Source organism: Amblyomma mixtum, chromosome 1 (assembly GCF_055824585.1).
Source record: "Amblyomma mixtum isolate Tamu chromosome 1, ASM5582458v1, whole genome shotgun sequence".
Taxonomy (NCBI): domain Eukaryota; kingdom Metazoa; phylum Arthropoda; class Arachnida; order Ixodida; family Ixodidae; genus Amblyomma; species Amblyomma mixtum.
This window is the reverse complement of record NC_143012.1, coordinates 143,165,782-143,192,142: the sequence shown is the minus strand read 5'-3', so window position 1 is coordinate 143,192,142 and position 26,361 is coordinate 143,165,782. Positions and strand designations below refer to the sequence as shown.

General features: G+C 46.8%; 2 protein-coding genes across 5 annotated transcripts in view; both read right to left on the bottom strand.

Moving 5' to 3' along the window:
* Nucleotides 1-4,366: 4,366 nt before the first annotated feature.
* LOC149367812 (putative 4-coumarate--CoA ligase 3) overlaps nucleotides 4,367-26,361 on the bottom strand; it is a 32,545-nt gene continuing 10,550 nt past the window's right edge. The window contains exons 2-3 of the mRNA XM_089575334.1: nucleotides 5,976-6,326; nucleotides 4,367-4,503 (exon numbers count right to left, since the gene is read on the bottom strand). Of these exons, the coding sequence (XP_089431460.1) occupies nucleotides 4,367-4,503; nucleotides 5,976-6,326 (488 nt within the window). The remainder of the gene's footprint in view (nucleotides 4,504-5,975; nucleotides 6,327-26,361) is intronic.
* On the bottom strand, nucleotides 7,997-23,921 carry LOC149367813 (uncharacterized). 4 transcript variants are annotated; one of them, XM_089557531.1, is made up of 6 exons: nucleotides 23,669-23,921; nucleotides 22,685-22,766; nucleotides 22,041-22,115; nucleotides 17,660-17,790; nucleotides 11,950-12,058; nucleotides 7,997-8,064 (listed from the first exon to the last, which is right to left on the bottom strand). In XM_089557531.1, exons 1-6 carry the CDS (start codon nucleotides 23,682-23,684, stop codon nucleotides 8,019-8,021), a joined length of 459 nt encoding a protein of 152 aa, XP_089413657.1. In that variant the 5' UTR covers nucleotides 23,685-23,921; the 3' UTR covers nucleotides 7,997-8,018. The 4 variants fall into 4 exon arrangements, with proteins under 4 accessions (XP_089413657.1, XP_089413664.1, XP_089413667.1 ...); XM_089557538.1 differs by having other exon boundaries at nucleotides 22,685-22,763; XM_089557541.1 differs by having other exon boundaries at nucleotides 7,997-8,069; nucleotides 23,669-23,920.

Genomic DNA, 26,361 nt, shown 5'->3' with positions numbered 1-26,361 from the left:
CGCTCGATCCGATCCTGGTAGGGCAAGCGAAGTCATTAAGGAGAGAAAGGCATTCGTTTTGGATGAAAGACAGAAGTGAGTGGCCTTTGCGGGTGTTCTGGGACTAACCCCAGCTGGTATGGGGTGCATTAAAGTCTCCCAGAACGACCAGGGCGTTGCGACCAGACAGGCGAGCGCTCTGCGGAGGATGAGGAGGAGAGGGGTTGAAGGGGCTTTGGGGGGCTGTAAACATTGGAACAAAGAAGCTTGCTTCAGTGCGACGGCTGGGAAGGATTTCAAGGAGGAGATGAGAACAATCTGAAACTTTCACCTGGTGCAGCACGGCAGTAAGGTTGCAGTGCACCAGCATTGTAACGCTTGGTTGAGCCTCCGAAGGAGGATGGAATGAGGCATAGTCGCGCAGCTTCACGGGAGCTAGGGGTTCCTGGAGTGCTAGGACGCAGGGGAGAGTGTCAGGAGGGATGCTCTGGAGGTGGAGATGCAGGGTGCTCCGCTTGGCACGGAACCCCCGAATGTTCCACTGCCAGAGATTAAGGTGTTGGGGGTGTCTGGCCACGGAGGATGGCGAAGTCCTCAGATGGAGTAAGTGCAGGGATTGGTGGGTCGGGTAGCGAGAGATGCGCGAGGGTGGCCTCACTCGCGCTCTGGCGGGCTTCTAGGGCTGCGACATTGGTGTCTAGGGTTGTGAGGTGAGATTCAATGGCGGCCACGCGGGTGTCGATGCTGCGATGTGCTCCTCAAGTTGCGCGAAGCGGTCCATGATGCGCTGCTGAAACACCTCTAAGAAGGAGGCTGTTTGGCGAATAACGTCACGCTCGGGCCCGACGGCGCCCGAGGAGGGCGATCGGCGTTTTTGCGGGGGGCAGCGGGTGGGAGAGGAGGCACGCGATGTCGAAGCCGAGGGTGCCGTGTTCATCGGCTCCTCAGCTGGTGCGGGCGGAGGCGGCGGTTCTGAGGGTGCGGGAGCTGATGTACAAGTAGCAGGAGGAGGAGCGGGGGAGGTCAGACGCGCTAGAGCGGCCTGCAGCTGACGTGACAGCTTCTGAATTTGGAGCTGCTGGGCAGCCATAGTGGCCTAGAGGGCCGTGATTTTGGGGTCCGGCGTGTGGGGCTGCGATTTCCAGCTTACCGTTGATGCGCTGGTGGAGGCGGGGGCGGTGGTCGCCTCGTTATTTGGTAAATGCGGGAAGGAGACGGAGCGGTGGCGGCTGGCAGACCGAGCACCGCGGGGGGCAAGGGTAAGGCCGGGAGTTCTTGAGGATGCGCCCGGTTGGAGTCGGTGTTGGGATAGAGTGAGGCTTGGAGTGGGCTGAAGGTGACGACGGGGCGTTCCGGTCGAAGCGGTGCCTGCACAAGCGCGAGCCCATGGTGTGGGCCCCCTTGCACGTAATGCAGCGGGGCACGCAGGACGGGGGTTCGACTGCCTTGTGGGCCTGACTGCAGCGCTGGCAGGGGGTAGACTTGGGCTTCGTACAGACGTCCGCGCGGTGGCCTGGAGCCCAGCAGTTCGTGCAGGCCTCAGCTTTAGGGCGGATCTGGTGGTAACGGTAAATCCCGCGGTTGAAGCCGACGGACCGACGAAGGTGATGAGTATGGATTTCGAACACCCCATCTGACGCGCGTCCGCGATGGCGTAGGCGGTGTTGACATTCAATGATTGCAGGTTTTGGAATATTTCGTCCGGAGTTTGGGAGTCCACGGCGTTATATATGATGCGGCTATGTATGCACGCCGGGGATAACAATTGGGACCCAAGTGGAGTTCCGAGATCCGGAGGTAGAGAGGAGTGCGTGGCTCAGATGGGGTGCTGACAGCGAGGGAGTTATTGCACGGATTGATCTGTACACGGTCGGCGGTGCGGGCGATGGCGCAGCCGATTTTGGCGAGGAAACAGAAGACTTGAATTAGGGGTCCGTTTCTGGTAGTGCGGAGGTCAAGCCCCCCTCCCGGTCTGAAGACATTTTGAAGTCCTCCGCTGGGACGCGAGGGAGGGGCGCATGACGACGCAGAGTGGCAGTGCCGGAGGTATTGTTGGTGGACAATTGAGGAGAGGTCGGGGAGGCGTTCGAGGCAGGGTGGTGAGACGCTCGGCTGGTGTGCCGCGGATGCACAGTGTGCCTTCACGGCGCCTACCCAGTGTGAGTCGGCTGCAAACTTGGCAGGGATGAGAGACGCCTTCAACTTGGTAGGCCATGTTGGTTCCTTCGAGGTCTGCGAACGGCATCGCCGCAGGCGGCGAAGTAGCAGAAAAATGGTCTAAAATAGCCGAAAATGGACGCCATTATGCTCGGCTATTGAGCCGCAGTTCACGGGTACGGTCCCGACCGCGGCGGCAGCGTTTTAATGGAGGCGAAACGCAAAAGGCGCCCGTTTGCGGTCAATACGAGTGCACTCTAAAGATCACCAGGTGGTCAAAATTATTTCAGAGCCCTCCACTGCAGCACTTCTTCCTTCCTGTCTTTCAGTCCCTCCTTCATCCCTTCCCTTACGGCGCGGTTTAGGTGTCCACCGAGATATGTGGCACGGATACTGCGCCGTGTCCTTTCCCAAAAGCCAATTTTCAATATTCACCTCTTCCGTCAATTACTCGGAGTAATTAGAGAAACTAATTGGGTTATTACATAACTATTTGTTTTATTACGTAATTTGTTCATTTAGACTTTTCATTCAATCATTAGTAATGCTTACAAACCATAGCTACACTCTTACTGGATGACAGACAGCTCATGAGGACACCTCAGTCCATAGCCTGTGGTGGTGGTGAAAAGTAATTATCATTCACTAAATATTTACAGAGAGGTGATTGGGCCAGCGCCCAATTGGCCCCTTTCCCTTCACAATACTAGGTGAAGCCCGTATTCCGGGGCCCCATTTGCAAGCAACGCCGCCCGCATCTGTTGAACGAAAGCCATTTGGGTCTTGAGGTCTTGACAGCCGAGCAGGTCCTCCTCCCAGTCCTCTGTGGTGGGCTTGGGTTTGGGGGGAATAGATGGCTTTGACTGGCATGCCGAAACCATGTGGAAGGTGTCAGCGATCTCTCCACTGAACTGGCACGCCCGATCAAAGGAAGTGTTGAAATACTTAAGCACCGCCGGGAACAGTACAGTGTTTTCGAGAATTTTGATAAGAAGGCGTTCGACAGCGCAATCCGGTTCCTTACAAGGAACCGGGTAGCGGCTGTGCTCCTCCTTGTAGCAATCGTTGATGTTTCTGAATGTCGGGGACAGATTGTCTGATTGAGAGTAGGTCTGATTGAGAGTGTGCGAGGGCGGCCTGATCGGCCTGTTCGTTTCCCTGGAGTCCCTGATGACCGCGGGCCGAAACCAGGCTACGTGCAGTTGAAGCTTCGTATCGGCAGCTAGACTGCAGCATGGGCCGGGCAAGCGAAGAGCCCAACACAGGTAATAGTTCCGATAGGTCCCTCGCGAGTCGCTGATGATACGTTTCGTTTAGTGATTAGTGAGATCCAGATCAATGCCAATCTCCGCCACGTGTGTTGAGCTGTAGGCTTTGAAAGTGAGCCCGTTAAGTGTGTTTTCATTGTGTGCGACTGCCGCCGTGTACTATCCCCGTGATGTGGGCCGGCAACGTGCGCAAAATACGTGTGTTCACTCCACTCATGAGTCAAGAAATGCTTTCGTGATATCGAGAACGTGCACATGTTCGTTTTCATGCCTAAGTTTTGAGCATGCTGTGAGTTGTAATCCTGTGATGGGTACGGAAAACTCGCAGTGGGGCGAGCGACGACTATGGCTGGACATTTGTCAACTGAGAAAAACTGCATCGCCAAACAAAACTTGGAGAAAGTTCCCCGATATCTTTGTCCGCCAAAAGGACGTCATCTCATTGCGCGTGTTTCATCTCTACTATGGTAATGTAAAAGTCAGCTTTTGTAATCTAGACATTACAACACTGTGAAGAGGAAAAAGAAGCAGCCCCAGTTACTAATTTTGCGATATGAAAGCATGATTACAGCCGGTCTGTTTGTCTGTGCAACTTCTGGCCAATGGCCATGAGGTCATTTCTTCCGATTTTTCTGCTTTGATTCTTTTTTTCCAGGGTTTCGGCTGACTCGCCTGGATTCCCGAGATAATTTCGAACAGCAGGCAGATGGTTCAGTAACAGTGCAAAGACCAAAAATTGCAAATCACCCTAATTCACCCAATGTAGAAAATGAAGAGTAATGACCATAAATTTTTTCGTAGAAAGTTGTTTATGAATATTTGCGGAGGAATTCGCTCTGCCTGCTCTGAGCAAAAATAGCATTGATTTCTAATGGCCGATGGCTACCCAGAACTAGGTTACCAATTTGCTAAAAAGAAAAATATCAGCGAAGTTATCACATTCCGCAAGCGCAGCTTTATCTTCACTTCGTGGTAGCCTGCTCGGCTTGAACGAGCGAGCGAACCAATGCTGGTCGGTTCACTTTTCCACTCTCCGTCTTTGGCAGGTAGTCCAGAAAGAAGACGCCACCGTAGAGGTGCTTGTGCACAGCGAGGTTACCTGCGAGAACACGTAGAAGCAATTAATTGCTAACGCACACGTTGCTACTTGAACATGTATCCAAGACTGTCTTCAGACCGCCCTTCATCCTTACCACCACACTTGCAATGTCACCGAAGGCACGAGCGGGCATCTCTGGCTACAGACGGCAGTTATTCAAAGGCAAGAGACCAGAGTTGGTTTGCCAAGATTGACGCATTACGTTTAGAAAAAAAATGATCTGTGGTTCAACCTGGCTTAACCTAGTAAGACCAGCGAAAGCTCTGTTAAGGTAAGCACACGAAGGTGGTGGTGGTGGTGGTAGTGGTAGTGGCAGTGGTGGTGGTGGTGGTAGTGTTGGTAGTGGTGGTAGTGATGGTAGTGGTGGTGGTATGTGGTGGTGGTGGTGGTGGTGGTGGTGGTAGTAGTAGTAGTAGTAGTAGTAGTAGTAGTAGTGGTGGTGGTGGTGGTGGTGGTGTTGGTGGTGGTGGTGGTGGTGGTAGTGGTAGTAGTAGTAGTAGTAGTAGTAGTAGTAGTAGTAGTAGCAGTAGCAGTAGTAGTAGTAGTAGTAGTAGTAGTAAGAGGTTGAAGTAAAAAGGAAAGGAAATTAGCACTGGCCGGTGACTGGACACGAAGGCAAGCACACGCCTCACGCTTCTATATAGCGAACGGCGCGTCACGCGGTTTCCGGCCTTTCCGACACTGCAGCTGTGGCGAGGCTCAGCGAGACAAGTGGTTCGACAGTTGCGTCGAGAGCGAGCGCTGTGCGCTCAACACGCGCAGCTGTGGTGAGGCGTGGCCAGTCACGTGGCATGACGCCAAATTTAATAGCTACACGAACTTCACCTTTGTACAGGAGGAGCAGAGCTTTCGCTCTAAGACCAGGAAGAAACAACAAATACATGCTTCAGAGTAGAGAAACTTTGCTAACCAGACAAAGCCGCTGAACCGCATCAAAAAATTTTGGCGCGAGATATAAAGCAAATTGATTGTGAATTGAACAATGGCTACTAACGGCATACGCAGCGTAACAGATAACAAGTTAACAAAGTAGCAAATGAAGAAAATTTCAGAAGAGCCCACGTCCTACGAAACTGACAAACGTTGCACCGCTCTTCCCGCGCATATCAGGAGATCAAATATGACAAAGATGGCTTGTGAAGAAGAGTAATACTAATTTTCGCAATCATCAGGGAATATACGAATCATTTTCACTACTAAGCCGGTTAACAGCTCATTAATACGCATTTTTTTAATCTGTTCTCTTTGGGTCTCTGGCTGCCATTAGCGGTTAGTGGCCGGCCGTTAGTAATAAACTTAAAATTTTCCTGAGTTTCGAAAATGCGATAATTCGCATTGAGGTGGCTAAAAAATTCACATCTACCACGTTTTTTCGAAATCTGCACGTGTTTGGCGCGCAACCTAAAGCCAACCAGATGCATGTCCGCCTGTGGCTCATCGGACGCGTGACATTGATTCGTTTGCCGTGCTACGGTTCACAACTCTCCCGCCCACCCTGAAAAGCAACGTATTTCCTATCTTTGGAGGGCCATAATGCAGCACTGAGCACTCAGGTATCACAGTTCCCTCGATGCCTTCGGCGAGTCGCTGGTGGTCGCGTCTGCTGCCTTCTACAGTGAGCACGATGGCCGCCGCGGGAGCCTCGCCCAGCTCGGCGTGGAGTAGGCCTACCACGGACACCTCGGCGATATCGGCTTCGTGTTCCCGAAGAAGCAGCTCTTCAAGCTCGGCCGGAACCACCTGATTCCCTATGCACTTAATCATTTGCTTCAGTCGTTCCACGATGTAGAACCGCCCGTCTTCGTCATAATAGCCAGCATCGTCTGCAAGTGTCATTAAGCAGAATTAAAGCCGCTCCTATTTGAAGTTATTTTGCTCGGCCTATAAAACGACACGTTCAGATTCCTGCGTAAATAAAAGAGAACTCCAAAGAAACATTGAAGAGCATCACAGGCGTCTCAGACTAGGCAGCCCTACTAGAATTCGTAAGGGGATAGCCCTTAAACCCAGCCCCAACTATCTCCTGCAAATAGCCTTGAATAAATGCTTTGCAACACCAAAGCCACCTACCGCGCCGCGCTGCTTTCCGTGTCACTGCGTTGAAGCGCACATCATGCGGCTGCTCTCATATGAACGAAATAGCGTCTTCCACTGCGTAATACTTCGCCTTAAAGGGCCAATTCAGCCTGGCGACAGGCCGCCTATAGCCGAAGCAGGTGCAGATCTAGAGGCAGTCCACTTTGCTCCACCCAACCCGAATGAGTGGAACTGAAGCACTGCACCCAAAACCTCTTGCGGATCCGATGGAGCGAATGGCGGGCAGTCGCTGAGTGCCGTTGAAGAAGGCCCACTCAGTGACGCAACAGCAGCGCTTACGGCAAGCTGGGAATCAGGATACAAGCCTATAATGAATAGAAGGTGATCGCTGCCTGAAGAGTCTAGTTATCAGTCCCACGAGACAGGACATGCGCTACACCACAATGTCAGATCACTTCCACCGTATGATAATTCATCGAGTGACTAATCAAAAACAACATGAAAAAATACCTGTAATACACAACTACTTGGTGCCACCCTGCCAAAAACGGCTTTCGCCCCAATTTGAGTACACAATATTGCTTAGAGAGTGATGCGTGCTATCTGGGTTTGCATTGACAGCGTTTAAGAAGGAACGGAAACATTTATTATACTCTATTGCTTCATTTTGTGCCGTTTTGGGGCATCTTCAAAAACGTTTTCTCCTTGGCTGTGTCCCCAGCTGGAGTCTTCTCTGTCGACGTCGTCCATTTCTATATAACGGGCGGTCGTCATCAGTCGAGGGCTTCGCTAACCACTGCCGCCCATTGAGCTCGCTGAACCAGAGCTTGTTGGCCATTACAGTGGTCGCTGGACTGCAGTATCTCCCATTGCTCCGCACTCGAGTTTTGGATTTTGGGGACCACACCACATCTATGTTTTGGCAGGCCCATGTGATGTGATATACCGCACCAAGGATATTTGTCCGCGTATATCGTAGTCGGAAACTCTGCACTCGAGCAACTGGCCGCTGGCGTTCATTTGGTTAACTGTTTTTAGCGTTGACAACGCCCAGTCAAAACGCACTACAGGAATTTACGACAGAAAACTTCTGTAGTCTGTCGTATTTTGGGCATGTAGTATTTCTGTAGTCTGTCCTCTGTAGTCTGTAGTGTCGTACTTCTGTAGTCTGTCTTCTGTAGTGTAGTATTTCTGTAGTCTGTCTTCTGTAGTGTAGTATTTCTGTAGTCTTTCTGTAGTGTAGTATTTCTGTAGTCTGTCTTCTGTAGTGACGTAATTCTGTAGTGTCGTATCTCTGTAGTCTGCCTTCTGTAGTTCATTTGTGTAGTGTGTTGTATTCCTGTAGTCATTACCAAGTACGCTTTATTTGTCAATTAATATGCAGCTACAGAGCAGCAGTCTGACTCTGAACATTCGATGCATTCCTGCAGTACAGCCAGGTATAAAAACGCCTCACTTGGAGCAAATCGACTATTTATTTACATATATACAGAATTTTTCTTCAGCAGGTCTCTCTTGTTCAGACTGTCCTAGGTGAAGAAAAAGAACAGTGATATATATAGTATGCATACACAACAAATGCATGCAAATGTTACAAAAGTCATACAGTGGAATCTTGATTATGCATTCCCCTTTCATGCAACGATCCACATTTAACATCAAATTGGCACGGGCCCGACGTAAACCTATAGGAATAATGCATTAAAGCCTCAATTATACAACTGAAGAATATGCACACGCCGCTTCATACAATGGCTGGCGGGAACCGTCCGGAATGGGGGAGACATTGGCATGCAGAGCACTTTACTGACAGAAGTGACGTCAACCAAGCTGTTTCCAGACAGAAATCAAGATGCAGACGTGCATGCAACGTGTGACCAAGTGCATCATGGCCTGTAATGACTGTTCTGCCAACGGCTCAGAATGAGTCCGTGCATGCAACCCGCATCTATCAGTGCGAGGCGGTCCGCCTGGCCCGTTTTTCCGCGCGCTTCACTTACGAAGACGTTGCGGGAATAAAAACTGCACGTTCATACCACCATAAAGTTATTGTAGAGGCGGTAAAAAGAGTAGACATTTCTGTGATCGCTGGTGGCTAGTTCAAAAGCGCTTCTCGCTACACCTTGAGTAAAGCACATGTTAGGCCTACAACACCAAGCAAGCGGTGTACTGTCAGCCGGCAGAACGCACATAACTGCAGAAATCGTGCTAAAGGTGGACATTGCGCTTTCTTTTTTCCTTTAAGATACGAATTCTTAGTACAACATGAACTGGTGGGCGAGTTGGTCTGACATATCTTAGTGAAGCAGCGCAACGGCACAAGGCCAAGGGAAGAAGGGGACAAACAGCGCTGAACTGACAACAAATGTTTATTCCGGATGCTAACAGCATATATATACTCTTTTGCACCTTAGAAAAAACAAAGAAGCAGAGAGCAGTAGAAAGTATCAATCCCAGTCATTGTGCGCATGCAGCTGTATCGCGTGTACATCGATCATTTGAAATCAGGAAGTTGTGCTCTTTCACCGAGATGGCAACGGAAGGAGTGCTGATACAATTCACACCCAGCTTCATGATCTCAGATGCCTCAATAATCTCTCGTGTAAGCTTATCCTTGTGTTTGGTAACAACTTGGCTGTTTTTGAATTCTGGGTAACATGAACAGTCACGACAGTGAGTACCTATGTGGCGGGCCGCGTTCTTGACATTGTTTGCGTGCTCTTTAAATCTTTCATTAAGACACCGGCCAGTTTGGCCGATGTATGACCCACCACACTTCAACGAGACTGAGTACACCACGTTGTCTTGGCATGGCACATACTTCATCCTGTGGTTTTTCTTGCAATTATGACCAGATTCCGATCTTTTATCCGGGCGATTAACTCTCGCACACAAGCCACTCAGTCTGACAGGAGCCGAAAAAACAACATCTACTCCAGCCTTTTTGCCTATTCTCTTCAAATTGTGGGACACAACATGAACATAAGGTATTACTGCCAGATTTTTTTGCTTGGAATGGGGGACAGCTTTGCCCTCCTTCAGCTTTTTCAATATCCCTTCTGCTACTGATGCCAGAATATGAAGGGGGTATTTTGCGTCTGTTAGCCTATCAACCTGATTGGAGAAACTAAATTCAAACTTGTGTGGGCAGGATTTTTGCATGGCATTTTGAAAGCATGACGCCACAATGCCTCATTTAACAAGCTTCGAATGGGCTGAGCTGTAAGGAAGTAAGGGCTTTTTACCCCTAGGATCAAATGCCCAGCATACATGGAAATGAGTAAAATATAAGGTCAGATCAAGGAACTTAATGCGATCATTCACAGCCACTTCATGCGTAATTTCCAGCGGCGAAAGCACTTCACAGAATATCGCGCACAGGTCATTCACTTCCGCAGCGAAGCTACCCGGGTCACAACCTAGTAAAATTAGGTAATCATCTACATATCGGAACACTCTTGCAACTGTTGAGCTCATGAGTGATTGTTCGAGTGCCCTGTCAAGCTTAGCAAGGAACATGACACTTAGCAATGGAGCGATGCAAGATCCTATGCAGATCCCATTCTTTTGAACTGTTTTTATTCAAAAGAATGGGATCTGCATAGGATCTTGCATCGCTCCATTGCTAAGTGACATGTTCCTTGCTAAGCTTGACAGGACACTCGAACAATCACTCATGAGCTCAACAGTTGCAAGAGTGTTCCGATATGTAGATGATTACCTAATTTTACTAGATTGTGACCCGGCTAGCTTCGCTGCGGAAGTGAATGACCTGTGCGCGATATTCTGTGAAGTGCTTTCGCCGCTGGAAATTACGCATGAAGTGGCTGTGAATGATCGCCTTAAGTTCCTTGATCTGACCTTATATTTTACTCATTTCCATGTATGCTGGGCATTTGATCCTAGGGGTAAAAAGCCCTTACTTCCATACAGCTCAGCCCATTCGAAGCTTGTTAAGAGGCATTGTGGCGTCATGCTTTCAAAATGCCATGCAAAAATCCTGCCCACACAAGTTTGAATTTAGTTTCTCCAATCAGGTTGATAGGCTAACAGACGCAAAATACCCCCTTCATATTCTGGCATCAGTAGCAGAAGGGATATTGAAAAAGCTGAAGGAGGGCAAAGCTGTCCCCCATTCCAAGCAAAAAAATCTGGCAGTAATACCTTATGTTCATGTTGTGTCCCACAATTTGAAGAGAATAGGCAAAAAGGCAGGAGTAGATGTTGTTTTATCGGCTCCTGTCAGACTGAGTGGCTTGTGTGCGAGAGTTAATCGCCCGGATAAAAGATCGGACTCTGGTCATAATTGCAAGAAAAACAACAGGATGAAGTATGTGCCATGCCAAGACAACGTGGTATACTCAGTCCCGTTGAAGTGTGGTGGGTCATACATCGGCCAAACTGGCCGGTGTCTTAATGAAAGACTTAAAGAGCACGCAAACAATGTCAAGAACGCGGCCCGCCACATAGGTACTCACTGTCGTGACTGTTCATGTTACCCAGAATTCAAAAACAGCCAAGTTGTTACCAAACACAAGGATAAGCTTACACGAGAGATTATTGAGGCATCTGAGATCATGAAGCTGGGTGCGAATTGTATCAGCACTCCTTCCGTTGCCATCTCGGTGAAAGAGCACAACTTCCTGATTTCAAATGATCGATGTACATGCGATACAGCTGCATGCGCACAATGACTGGGGTTGATACTTTCTGCTGCTCTCTGTTTCTTTGTTTTTTCTAAGGTGCAAAAGAGTATATATATGCTGTTAGCATCCGGAATAAACATTTGTTGTCAGTTCAGCGCTGTTTTTGTCCCCTTCTTCCCTAGGCCTTGTGCCGTTGCGCTGCTTCAATAAGAGATTCTTAGTACAGATACTGCTACCTGCTCCTGCGTAGTGACAGCGGTTTTAGAGAAAGTTTGAACAGAAAGACATGTCGCTGGCATGGCCGTATACTGTGCACTGCACATCTCCGAAGGGTAGTAGTAGTCATATTCCTGGCGCGTCGTTCATATTTTTTCGAGATTCATCCGACATCTACTTAATGTGCAGGAACAGAGCGCTCGCCTGCCTTGTCTAAAGCCGCCTCTTCCACGCTGAAAAGCCTGGCTGCGTGCGGTCTCAGAACAGTCTGCTAATGTGGTCCATAAGTGCTGTTAACAGTCTGGTTCATAAATATAATCTTCTGTGCGTCATCTCAGTAGCAGACTATCCTTAAGCAGAACTTGGGTAAAGCAGTATCTCACTATAGTAGGCAAATTCCAGTGCGATTTGCAGGTTATTCCAGTGCCTAAGTGTACCATACAGACAGTTAGGAAATACAGTCAAGTTACGAGTTTTGTAAGCACATGAGCTTACCCAATCTATTCATGCATATAACAAGAGACTATTGGCTTGAACAGATATTTACCGCCGCAGGCCACAGCACTTCTGTGCCAGGTAGCGCGTCACCTTCTTGTGGTACTTTTGGAGATCATCAGCCGAGCAACCCTTCAGCTTCAAATAGTGCCAGAAGGAATCTGCACAGATGGGGTAATAAGTAATGTTAGTGTGGTTGAATATAAAAAATGAGCAGATCGAATAATGAGCATTAATACACCTAACATAGGTTGTCAGTTCGAATCCGTGCTGCAAGAAAAGCTCTAACTTAACTAGTAAGTTTATGCTGCACGACAGGCTGAATCGTATGACACCATCTGGTACATTCATGCCAAACGGTTCACCCACTAATTTTACAGGAATGTCGTGACTAAGCAGCCAGACTTTAATGCCTGCCAGACAGATATACATATACTGATCGATATAGTTTAGTTTCGAGCTGTGGTGCTCGAGCATCACACTGCCACCTGCTATTATTTTATTCCATTATCTAACCACCTCGGCTCCCATGGCAACTACTGGGATACACTGCTGCATTGGAGGCTGCCAACTTGGGTTCTATCCGTGGAATCAGCACAACTCAGGCTCAAAACGCAACCAGGCTGAGAACGCAACGCAATGCTCTAAAATTACTACCTCGGGCTAATAGCTCTGGGAGCAAAGCTTCACACACTGGTGCATAATATTATACTTCAGATACACCCAGCAAAGCAGTAGAGAGAAAAGCCCTTTGATGAATAACAAAATTTAGCTGGAGTTTAAAAACCCACTTGCACTCTGCGTAGGTTTGGGACTTGGGGGAAAAAGAGAGGTGCAGGAAATTGCAAAGGTTTTCATGCAATTTCAACAAAATTTCAAAAATTATACAGCCCCTGAATTAGGGATGGCATACATCAAAGTGGTGACAAATGGAGTGACAAAGTTCCTTACACAGTGTGTGCACTGATGAGGAATGAGGAGGATTTGTGTTTAACTGGAAGATTAACAGCAAATAAAGTTTATTGCGCATATCTGCTGCCTATGAAAGGCTAACCGCCGAATTCAGAAGTGGGCCTCAACTCGATACTCCGTCTCCACTCTGTGCAGTGGAGAAAACAACTGCTTTTCCATTTGATGGGCAGTTAGGATTGAAGAATGCCACTCGGCATTTCTTCAGACAAGGAGCTGCTCTAGAGACCTTCTTCCAACTGCCGTCCCTCGAGGAAGCATGAAAGGCAAATGATGATGAGAATAAGGCGAAAAATTGCCTTTGGCTACAAAAAAGCATGGCATGGCTATTATGTGTCTGTTTTATCACGCTGCACCACCTTAAGAACACAAAGAACCTCACCGTTTATTAGCCTAGTAAAACATCGTTTGCAAGCTGCCTGACGAAAGCAACAGAGAAAAACTACCGGAAACGCTTGCACATCTGGCAACCTTTGCCACCAATGATGTAGCGTCTATGTAGGCATTTACGAATGGTGTAAAAACTGCCGTTCGTCAACTTGTGGGAGGTTTCGCTGGCCTGCAGAGGCCAGCGGCGAAGCTGAGAAGTACCAAAATGGGTTTGGATTTATGGGGTTTAATGTCCCAAGTGACTCAGGCTATGAGGGATGCCATAGTGAAGGGCTCTGATAATTTCATCCACATGGGGTTCTTTCACGTGCACTGACATCGCACAGTACACAAGCTTCCAGCATTTTGTCTCCATCAGAATGCGACTGCCGCGGCCAGGATCGATCCTGTGTCTTTGAAGTCAACAGCTGAGCACCGCAACCCCTGAGACTGCTTCATCATCAAATTATGCATTACATAAATGACACTGCATCACAGAAAAGGACTAACAGTCATGGCCAAACTGTAGTTACAGCCAAAAGTTGGCACCGTGAACCTGCTCCCCACATCCAAAAGCTTAGACAGCTTCAGCCAACACACAGGAATCAGATTGTCTCCCAAACCCCATGACACTGCCTCCCAAAGAAGGTGGCAGCCAATAAGTGGGCAACAAAAAAGTAAACTGTGGGTAACAACTTGAACGTCTTGCATCACGCTACAAGGTGATGTGAAATTTGAGGAAAGGCCCCAAGAAGCACATAATTTTTAGATTTTCAGAGCACTCTTAGCCCTTTAAATGCCAAATGTTTTCCTAAAAAACATGCCAGAAATTTTAAGCAATCAATTTTTTTGTGTACATTATTCTTGAAGCCACTTCATTGCATACACATGGGTAGCTGCAGAGCAGTCAGCTCAATGCACCGATTGTGGTTGACAGCACTCAGACATACAGACAAGGGACAGAAACAAAAAAGATGATGGCACAGGCACTGAACTTAAAACTTTTCCCAGAACTGCCGACATACTGCATAAATACCCACACCACAGGCACCAACACGCAGCGATTTATGCACTCGTGGTAACAAGAAGTGGTATGAGAAGTAGTGGAAAAACAACAAAAGCTAGAAGCAAAAACCAGAGGACACAGCACAGGATAAAACCAGAACAAGGTGAGAGAAAAGTTTATAAGCAAGTCATTTTTAAAAGACTGCCAACAGTGGATAGGTTTGACCGAAAGAATATTTAAGAACTGGTCTGATAAAATGGAACTAAAAAACCTTATGCACAAACACAGACCAAGCGCAGTGAAAAAAAAAATGAAGGAGAAATGGCAAGAAAAAACACGCAATAGAAGCAAAATGGCGATTGGGTAAGCAAACGAGAAATAAGCAACAAGCGAAGGTGAAGTGTGCTAAAAATTAAAAGGATAAAAGGGGAATAAAAACGCGCATGAGCCACAAAGGTGAAGCCAACAATTAAGATGGTTAAAAGTGGAAGATGACGTACAGTGAAGCCGAGAGATAAAATATAAAAAAGTGAAATTCAATAACCAGTATGAAGGCAAAAATCAAGGAAAAACACCAAAAGAGGGAAGTTGGCAGAAGAGGCAAGGCATGTAACACACATGTAGAACCAGGGCTAGATCAAGTACGTCCACAAAGAAAGGCAATCCTCCGAGTGAAACCAAGCGTGTTCTTTACATTCACCCCGGAGCCTGAAAATCTCTGCGGCTTCCACCATTGCATTGCGTCAGCTTATTACGGGGCTCTATTAACACAGTGGCTTTCTCGAACTTTGGGCAGCATGGCTTTTTTGCGTCCCATTATCAGCAGTGGACTTGCAGGTACCTAAGAGATGTACCTGATAAATCAGTGTAATGCTCTCTTAGCCTTCCATTGATGCCAATGTATACCTTGCAGCAAGAAAAAGGGATTGAGAAAGCACTTCTTGTGCATGCCACTAAGGGTTTCTGTGCAATGCAGTGCAGCCTGTTTCTTTTTTCTTTTTATTGACGATCCTAGAGAGGTGTGATAGGTGATGGGGGGGGGGGGGCGGCAGCAAAAAAAGCACCTACTCTATCTCTCGAATTTTCTAAAGGTAAATTTCACAGAACCTTAAGAAAATCGGAGAGAAAGCAGGAGTAGACATTGCCTTTTCTGACCCCCTAGCACCTATTGCAGTTGCGGAATCCTAAATTAAAAAAAGAAAGACGCTGCACCACGCAGCACAGAAAACCCTTAGCGCCATGCGCGGAGGGCATTTAATCAATCCTTTTGTCTTGCGGCAAGGTATACATTGGCATCAATGAAAGGATAAGGGAGCATAAGATTGATTTATCGGGTACATTTCTCGGGAATCTGCCAGTCGGAAAAAGCAAAACCACAAAACTATCACACAGAGGCAGGTGACAACACAAGGCCGTACTGACAACTGAAAATTTATTGAACAGCAGTGCTTATATAGACAAGTCACGTGTGTAATCTGCAAACAATCGTAAAGAGGCAAAAAAATTCAATGGCAACCATAGAGCTGAGCAAATATGACAATCACCTGCTCAAAAACGAAACAAAAACAACCGGGGGAAACACAGACAGAAACGCTAATTTTCCTGAAAAATGAACACAGTAGGCGTGCTGACACACTTATCTGGCTCTGACCTCAAGATGGCAACAGCCTCGACAATTTCTCTTTCCAACTGCTTCTTTCTTCATCCAATAATCTGTGTGCAGTTCAGTTTGGGATAGCAGTCTACAATGAGACAGTGAGTGGGACGGCAAATGCCTCCGGGTCTACTCAAGGAACACGCATACTCTTGCAAACAAATGTGTAAACATCTACCACTTTTGGACGATATAAAACTGGCCACAGCTGAGGGGAATCTCGTACAACATGCCCGTTGGCGGTACTTTTTGAATGCCTCATGCCATGTGCAACGGGGGTGGTGTACACGATTCCTCTCAGCTGTGGTCGATTTTATACCGGCCAAATTGGTAGATGGTGAAACACTCCCTTGCAAGAGTATTAGCATTCCTTGGGTAGGCCCGGACGACCTTGCCTGCCTGTCCACTGTCCCAGTTGTAAAGACTGTTAACCTAAACTGAACTGCACATTATTATTGGATGAATAAAGGGCCAGTTGGAAAGAAATTCTCAAGGCTGTTGCCATTCTGAGGTCGAAGCCAGATAGGTGGGATAGCACGCCTTCTGTGTCCATTTTTCAGAAAGAATTGGAATTTGTTTCCCTCCCTAGGTTGTTTTTGCAATGATTGTTTGCAGATTACATGCGCAACTGATCCATATGAGCACTCATTTCTTCAATAAATGTTCAGTTGTCGTACCGCCTTGTGTTTTGCCTGCCTTTGTCCCATTCTGTTTTGCGGTTTTTCTAACGATTTCCAACCAACTGGCCTACAAGCACGTCCTAAATCTGCAAGTCCATTGCCAAAACTGTGACCGAAAAAAGCCATGCCACCCATGTTCGAAAAAGTTCCATTGTGTTAAAAAAGCACCAGAATAAGCCGACATGACGAACTGGTGGGAGCCGCCGGGATTTTGAGGCTCGAGGATTAATGGGCAAGAACACCCTCAGAAAAAAAGATTGCCTTTCTTCAGGATGTTTGACCTAGCCCTGGTTTTAAAAACATCTTGCATGCCTTGACTTTTCTGCCAACTCCTCTATTTTCGCGTTTTTGTTTGCTTTTATCTTTAATACTCATTGAATTTCATCTTTTTATATTTTATCTCTCTCTTGTTTTTACAGTAGCTCATCTTCCTCCTTTAGCCATGTTAATTCTTGGCTTCACCTTTGTTGCTCACCTGCATTTATTCCCCTTTTATTCTTTCAGTTTTTTAGCTCACTTCACCTTTGTAGACCAATTCTTGTTTGCTTGCCCAATCACCATTTTCTTTTCACGGCATGTTTTTTCTTGCCATTTTACTTTTATTTCACTGCCCTTGATCTGTGTTTGCGTGTAGTGTTTTAGTTCCGTGTTATCAGACCAGTACTTGAAAATTTTGGTCAAACCGTTTTACTGTTTCACGTGCTGGTGGTCTTAAAAATGACTTGCTTAAAACTATTCCTTTAACCTTGTTATGGTTTCATCCTTCCCTGCTCTATAGTCTTGGTTTCTGTTTCTAGTTTGTGTTGTTTTCCCACTATTGGCCATATCACTTATTGTTGCCACGAGTGCATAAAATTGCCACCTGTTGGCGCCTGTGTTTTGGTTATATATGCAGTGTTTCGGTGATTCTGGAATAAATCTGTAGTCAGCACCTGTGCCCTCATATTTTTTCTTTCTGACCCCAGTCTGTGTTTCTAAGCTCTGTCCACCACAAAGGATCAGACCAACTAGACCGACAGCTTGTCCTATTCAAGCTCAATGCGTACTTTTCAAAGAAATGCTATGGCGAAAACACTGTACTTACAGTAAAGCCTGCTTGACTGAGCGAATACCACTGGCAATTCGCAAATTCCCAGCCTGCTCCTGATTGCTGGCTCAAGCCGCACGCAACTTTGTGGCTTGCACGACTTCCACGCAACTCTTGGTCCCTTGAAACTGAAACACAGAGGGATGAGTGAGAGATATCAGATTTGATATGCTTGTATTGCTGCAATGACTAAGAAAAAACGATATTTTCCATAAGAACAATTATTATTTCACACTAGCTTCGCAGAGTAAACCTCGTTTATCACGACCTCGTTAACACTGACATACTGCACAGTCCCAGCCTGACTGCATCTAGTTCTATGGTGTCATATGCTTGTTAGCTATGAGCCCTTGGCCTTGCACCGGTTAATACAGACAACCACGGAATGGGCAATCAGCTCCGACCTTTTGAGTCATAGATACTCACAAGCTCAGTGGTCCCAGGGGTTCTAGAAATATTGGCAGGGCGACACAGTAACAAGCATTCCGCACCACTTGCTCTCGCTTCATTGCAAAAAAACTCTCACAGCAGACCTGTCCTACATTTTGCAGTGTGAAAATAATCAAATTCAAAGCATGCACACAAAATGTGGACCTCTCTTCGAACAGAGCTTCAGAAATACGGGTATAATTATTGTAATTAAACCTACCTGCAGTTTTCAATTTATCCTAAAATTTTATGCAACTCGACAAGCAATAAGCATTAAAAAGGAATTAAAATAGCCAGCACTGTTTAAACAATATAGCTGCGAAGAAATACGAGACGTATCCACTACTCTCCAGTGGTTCTTTAGCTTCATGCATTATCAATCTACACTTTCTTACAGGCACATTTGCACGCGAAACTTGGGTTTAACCCAATCTTGATGAATCTTTCTGGAATGCAACAATCAGGAGAAACCAGTTTTACTCAAAAACAAAGGGCCCTATACAATGCATCACAAGGCCGGCTAGGCGCACTCAAGACTACAGCCCCTTCCACAAGTCTCCAATTTGCCTGTCCTCCACAAGTTGCAGGATCCCTGTCCACTGCTTGTCGAATTTCGCTATCCCGTCTTGCTAGTTCTCCCACTGCCCTTCTCAAACTCTTGGAATTCTGTTGCTCTAGCAGATCATCAGCTATTGTATTATTTTTTGTTTTAGCACTACACACTCCATGCCAACAATGCTGGATAATGTACTTTAAATAGGTTTGTAGAGCGTGCAAGTGGCTTGCAGCTTGACGAATAGGTGAGAAAAAAACGCGGAGCCTGACAAATAGGTGTGAAAAAAACGTGGGTTATTTGGAAGAAATGGGCTTGGGCAGGAGATGTAATGCAAAGGCAAGATAACCGGTGGTCCTTAAGAGTGATAGAGTGGATTCCAAGAGAAGGCAAACGTAGCAGGGGGCAGCAGAAAGTTAGGCGGGCGGATGAGATTAAGAAGTTTGTGGGGATACGGTGGCCACAACTGGCGAAGGACAGGGTTAATTGGAGAGACATGGGAGAGGCCTCTGCCCTGCATTGGGTGTTAGACTGATGATGATGACAACCTGGTGAATTTGCCTCGCAACAACCGCTGCAGCCTGATATTTTGTAGAGCAGCACAATGGCCTTCATTTTTTGAGTGGTGAAGTATTCAAATAGCATTTTGTTTCAACCATGAGTGTAAAGGGAAGGCATTTTATGTTGCACAAAATGAAGGAATTACATGCATACTGGGCTTTGGAAGAATGCCCTGTGGACATTACAAAACACTGCCATCCTTGCTTTATCTCTGCCAGGTAACAAAATTCATTATTCTCCAAATACTTTGGACAAAGACAAGCTGCCGTGCACTCATTCGAGCTCAGTGGACTTTCCCTCAAACCAATCTTCAGTAAATAATATCAGGATTAGGCAAAAGCAACTGTAGTGTATTTCAGTGAGTCAGTGCCTTTTACAGAAAGTTTTGGAAACAGAAAAGTTTATGAGCTTTGTGAGCACATGATCGCCCAACCTATTTACATAGTCAAATGGGAAATTTGCCTTCCTATTCAATTTATGCACATTCAAACAATATTTACCGCTGTAGGCCACATCAGTTCTGTACCAGGTAGCACATGCCAAAAAAAAGCCTTGATAGCATAATAAGTAATGTGTGGTTGACTATAGAACTTAAAATCTAGGCCATATCTCTTGGATCTAATCTTGACCTATTTCTGTATAATACTATACTGCAGATACAAAAAGCAAAAGCAATAGAGAGAGACAGAGAAACTTTGCTAATGAAATGAACAAAATATTTACTTAAAATCACTGACCTGTTACTCAGCATGAGGGAGGAAATAAGAGGGAAAGACGAAGGAAAACAGGTGCAGAAAATTGTTAACGTTTAGAAAATAATAAATTTAAACAATTTCTGGAAATGATGTATCCATTACTTTACTTGGTTTTAAAGGATTTAATGCCACAAAGCGGCGCAGGCTATACAGGGCGCTATTGTAGAGGACTGGAAAATACTTTAGGTGTGCTGACATCACACGGTACCTGGGCCTCTAGCATTTCGTCTCCATTGAAATGAGACTAGTACAGCTGGAATCAAAACTGGCTGGAATCGAACCTGCCTCTTCCGGGTCAGCAGCCAAGCACAATAACCACTCAGCCACCATGACGGCTCCCATTTGGGGTGACATGCATCAATGTGGTGACTGACGGGGCTGACAAAGTTCACTTCAGAGAGGGTGTGCATTGATGAGGTTATATAGTTCAATTCTCCCTGTGCCACATAATTAGACAGGTAAAAATTTATTATGAGCATATGCTGCCTATGGCAGGCCAAGAGATGTAAGACACAAAGCATATGTCCATAAAATGAAAGCAAGAACAGCACAATTTCCTGCTGTGAGTAGCCGCTCCACTATCCAAAAGGATAGCCAGCTTCTTTAAAAAATGTATGTCCTGCCTATGTCCATTTATGATTCCCGCTCAGATTTTAATTCGCATTTATTTCCAACCAACTCAGTTCTCTCCCAATCTCTTATCATTAACCCTATGATTTTCCTGAGTGGTTCACCGCACTGTTCTCAATTTTAAGCACTTTGTAAAGTACCCCACTTTTCCCGATAGCTTAGCAAAGGCAAAGCAGTTTAAAATTTCTTTTTGAGCATACTGCAAGGTGCTGCTCGTAACTTCTGAGTGCATGCCTAAGGCAATAAACCCCTTTCTTATTCTCCCAACCATTTCTTTCAAATGCTCTATATCTGTGCATGACCTGGCCGAGGTGTATTCTGTTTCGACTTCCAGTACCTTACTGCATTTCATAAAAAGGCCTCTTTCCTGATTATTAAGTATTGATTTAGCTCTCATTTTCACACTGAGTATTGATGTCCTCAATCATTTGCAAGAATTCATCACTTATACTACAACTCACCATTAATACTACAATAACATGAAATCAAATATAACTGAGCGGTTCTCCATGAGTCTTCGCATTTCCTGAACCAACCTGCTGCTATGCAGAGAGGGTCACCTCGTCTAGCATCATCACATCTTGTTCAGGGTATGTGGGTTGTGCAAAGTAAACAACAGTTGATTTCAGGTCACTGCAGTCAAAGCTACAAAGTAGCTGGTGCAATGAAATGTTAGTTCTAAGAAGGTCTGCTCGTTTTTTTTTATGCAGGCCCAAGTGAACACAGGCTAAACTGCATGCTGTTTGATGTCAGTGCAGGATAAAGATCCCCAGGTGGCCAAAATTATTCTGCAGCCCTCTGCTACGGCACCTCTTTTCTTCTTTAACTCCCTCCTTTATCCCTTCCCTTGCATCATTGTTCAGGTGCCTATCAAGATGTGAGACAGTTACTCTGTCACTTCCTTGGCTCAAAAACCAATTTTAAATTTTTCAAGGATACTTTCAAGAACGTAGAGGTACAAACTGTACAGTATAACCACATGCCACAGCAATAAACCAGCAATACATCTGCGCTGACAGGAGCTTGCCAAGTACGCTGCAAGGATGCTATGCCACGCAAGATTTGGTGTCATCATACAATGTTACTTTACTGACTGACATTTCAGTGTACAAGCAAGAAATACCATCAAAGTATTATTGTACAGCACAACGTTTTTAAAAGATAAACGAACATTTTGGCCCTTTTAGAGGACACACAAGCATAAAAGGCAACAGGTGTGGAATAGTCACTGCACCTGAAGCAGGCTCAACTTTATAATAACAGCGCAGTGTCAAGAGCTACATGAGCAGCTATATTTCGTACAAATTTGCAGTTCATGTAATAAGCTGAGGTACTGCTGTAAAGTGCATGTAGAGTTCTGCATGCATTTTTAAACACAGCAGTGAGCCTATGTTGAAAATATTTTTCAAAACAGGCAGGTAAGGTATGCGTAACTGAAAAAGATAATTACCATGAATGGCTTGGAGGGATGGCACAGCTGAAGGCAGGAAGCACGCATGGCCCAGAAGATGCTGGCAGCTGGCAACTGCAGATAAATACGTCCCGACCAACAGCTGTCAGTGCCAGTGACAATGTCATGAATGACAACAAAACAAACTGTCGACTGCTTCAGAAACTAAAATGAGGTATTAATATAGGAACACAAAAAGCAATGAGGTGGCCCATGACAAAATAAATAAGGAGATTGTATGTGAAACACCCATACACATTCTTTGAGTACATTTACATGACTGTCATAACCACATTGAAAGATGAGCTGGCTGGAATACCGCTTTATTCTTATGCATGATGAAAAGAGCCCAACTATTCGAATATAGCATGCGCAGGCTTTAGTTAATTACTATTAGGGTGCCTTGCACCAGCGTCTAATGTATTCTTAAATTGAACATAGCACCCAGTCGACCAGTTTACCTTGCATAAATGAGAAGAGAAAATGCAAAAGACATGCATTCAATACCAAGGAGCCCGATATCTCACGTCACAACTGAGCATGATACGAAAATTAGTAGTGCATTTAACAAGTTCCACACAAATAAAAACAGCAAAACATTTGTCGAGTGGTAATGCAAGTAGGGGCAAGAGCAAGAAAAATACCGAAGAACACTGGTGAGTGAGGTGCAGGGAGGTCTGTGGGTAGGGTTCCGTGCCTGGGAACAGTTCCGAGCGCGGAGAACTGCTGCCGGCAGTCAACCAAGAATAAATAAGAGAAAGTGAAAATGAATAACAAACCATCACCAATTGCGAACGACCTGAAAGCGGGCCGCATAAGCGAGGCATACAGCAAAAATCTTGAAATCCCAAATAAGTGTGCAGTTGCATCCCCAACAGTTCAGTGCCCTGAAGGAGAGGAAGCATGGACGCCTACAGTTCAGGGAAGACACAAGAACGACCTAACTGACATAATATTGCCAAATTCTGTTCCAATGGGGAAGCACAGATAAAAAGTTTACAAATGACTAGTACATATGCGCCAGCCTTCCACATGCGATCACTGTCTTCAAAATAATTTGCATGACGAATATTAAGAAGTAAGCACTGATCCGATGAGCACCAACACCGAGCAAAACCATCCGTCGTCTGTTCGCAGTTCGCCTAGCGCGAGTGCTTCATCGCGCAGCACTGCCGCTCATAATAATCTTCTAAATAGCACAAATCCATCCGATGGGTACCAGCCGCGAGCAAAATCACCCGTTGTCAGTTCCCTCGCCTGTTCTCAGCTGTCCACGCAAAAGCGCTCTCACCCGCGGCACTGATCGTCGTCTTCTACGCAGTACAAATCCATGCCAGTTGAATGTAGTAAACATTGTCTGTAGTTTTTCGCAGCGCTAGCAAGCGACCGCATAACTCTGTTGTGATCTCTGGTGGCATTTTTATTTACCACGGCACCTGAGTACTAAACGCAGACATAGACTATGAAGCAAGACTTGTCACGCAGGCTATACGTCCGTTCTTTTCAGGCAACGCATTATAGCTGAGGCAACCGCACGCAGACTGCCTCCGCTGCCATCCCTATATAGCCGCACACTAATAACGCGTGTGAATACAGATCAGTAATAGAGAAGCGGTGACGGTACTCACCAACCATGCAGCTCATCCAGGCTTAGTAAAACCGCGCCGTCGTCTTCATTGCCTTTCCAGATGACAAGACGTCGTAGCGCTGCCTTTCTTCATGGCTTTGCCCGTCCAAACTCACCGATGTTGACTGTGCGTAATACTCGTCGTTGGCTTCCAAAACACACTTCTGTTCTTCACACATGTCCGCCGCACAAGCACTCAAACAATGCCATGAAAATCCAAATAACACAATACGTGAGGCAACGCACGCACTGACATGGCGCCGGCGCCAGCGGCTTTGCCCTTGTTTTTCCGTCGTTGAAAAACTGCAACTCAAATGCGCTTTTTTACTACTAATATTTAAATTATGTTCAGAAGAAAAATATTTCAATTTTTTTAAATTTATTTTTTTATTAAGTGCGAACACTAAAGCGCTTTTAAATGCTTTTGTAGAAGCTGCGATCCTGTGATCCCATCACCCAGGGTGCCCCGGATGTTCTAGCAGACGACGGAGCAGACGACGGCGCAGACGACGCTGTTGACGGAATGAAATTTCGTTTGCTGCCAGCTAAAATCTCTTAATTGCGACAAAACGGGCAAAGAAATGCACCGTACCTCAAGCTGGTGCATATCAAGGATATGTTGGACGTGAGCGGTAGGACTGAGAGCAGCTGCGATGCATTACTTTGACTGACGCGGGCATGCTCGACGGAGATTTACACGAAACTGAGGGCTTAACTGTGACCCGTACAAGCGGATAACTTTGATATCAACTGCTTTGCGAAACTACGCCGATAGTTGCGTCACACTTTAGCTGATATGCAACAGCGGCTCGCACTCGCCGCATCTTGCTCGCGTGTACTTTCACAATTGAGCAAGAGCCCACATGAAAGCCGATAGAAGCAACTGTGTTTTCGAGTTCAGATTGTTCCGCGAAATACGAGCAGCTTGTTTTAGCACGCACTCGAATTGTAGTTCTCAGCCAGTGCGTCACGAGCGGTGACGATGGCCTCGATGACGAGCGTAAGAATCACCTTAAGGTGGCCGCAACGAAGCCGGTATCCCAAGCGTATATGTGAGCTAAAAGTTGTTTACCTGTGCTGCGAACGTGGGCTCAGTCGCAGTCCAGCCGCTAGCTGCTCAGTTTTCCAGCCTTGCGAGCCCAAGTCGCTGGCTGCTGAGCATTGCGGGAGCTGAGCTTTCAGAAATGACACTGCCCGCGAGCGCGCCGGGCGACAGTTTGCACTGCTCCCTGGATGTCGTATTCGTCGCTAAGCCTGGCAGGTTTCATATCGATGCCAGAGCTGAGAGTGCTTTCGAACTGGCTAGCGCTGAGGTGCTACTCTCTTCACTGTACGTTGTACTGTGAACCATGTCTCGTAGTGAAATAAAGATATGCGCGGTTTCCGCGCTAACGGTGACGTCGAGGACGAGCTTAATAAACGCTGTAAGGCAGCAGATATTCGATGCATATATGTGTGCTAAATTTGTTCACCTATGCTGCATGCAAACGTGAGAATAAAGTCTCGATCGCTCAGTCGCAGGACAGACGCTCGCTGCTCGATTTTCCAGCCTTGCCTGCTCAGTTCGCGAGCTACTGAGCCAATCATTGAGCGAGCCGAGCTTTCGGCAACGACGCCGCCCGCGGGCGCGCCGGCCGACGAACTGCGCGCTGCTCTCTAGCTACCCCTGTCGTCGCTAAGCTTAGCCGATTGCACATCGACGCCTAAGCTGAGTGCGATTCGGAACTGGCTAGCACTGAGGTGCTACCCTCGCCACCGTTTTACTGTGAGCCCCGCGTCATAGTGAAGTAAGCTCGGTTTCCGCGACCCCTTCAGGAGCAGAGCTAGCAGAAGCCAGGCGAGCTGCAATGGGCAGCAGAAGCGGCTGTGGGAGAAAATTTGTTTTGCTGTTATCGCTTCTACCAACAACTCGATATTGGCTAACGATACTCTATCCCAGAGCTTAGTAAATGGACGTGAACAAACAATACCAGTGAATTTTTCTGACGCCGGCTTCCAGGCTGGCAGGCCGGTCCCGAGAAGAGCGCCCTTACGCTTGCATGGCAGTGGCGCACGTCAAAACCGCCCCGACATTCTACTCTTCGCTCAGGTTGTCGTAGCACACTGTTAATAGCGAGGGACCAGAACACTTTAGTGGACCGAGCGTGAGGGACCAGAACACTCTAGAGGACGAGGCGCGAGGGCGCAGGAGACTGAACCAAAGCGCGCGATCGACTGACGTCAGTCCCAAGACTCATTTCACGTGAGAATCAAACGAGCAGGCGAGCTGCAGGTCACTCTTGTAGGTGTGAGGAAGTGTCGTGGAGCTGCTGCCCGATCGCAAGCGACTGCTGGCCGCATGGCCTTTGCTATTGCGAGTGTGAATGGACATTAAACGCACGTTTACAGTAGGGAGTCACAGAGTTCGCGCGAGTTAAGCCCCTTGGTCACGGAGGGGGAGCCCCGAACTAATACATCCTCATGGGGAAGTCACTCACTGACCGAATTCTTGCGGCGCGACTTCATGTCGCAGAACTCGCCACCCAATCCTTGGCGTCGCGGGGTAACGCCACGTCGACTGGCAAATATTCGGGTTCTTGCTCCTCCGGGAAATTACAGCGCAGGCGCGACGCAACGGTCCACGCGCGCGCCCTTTCTAGGCGTCCGTGTTCAAACACGCTCAAGGCTGTACTGGGCCTTAGGATTCGTACGCTG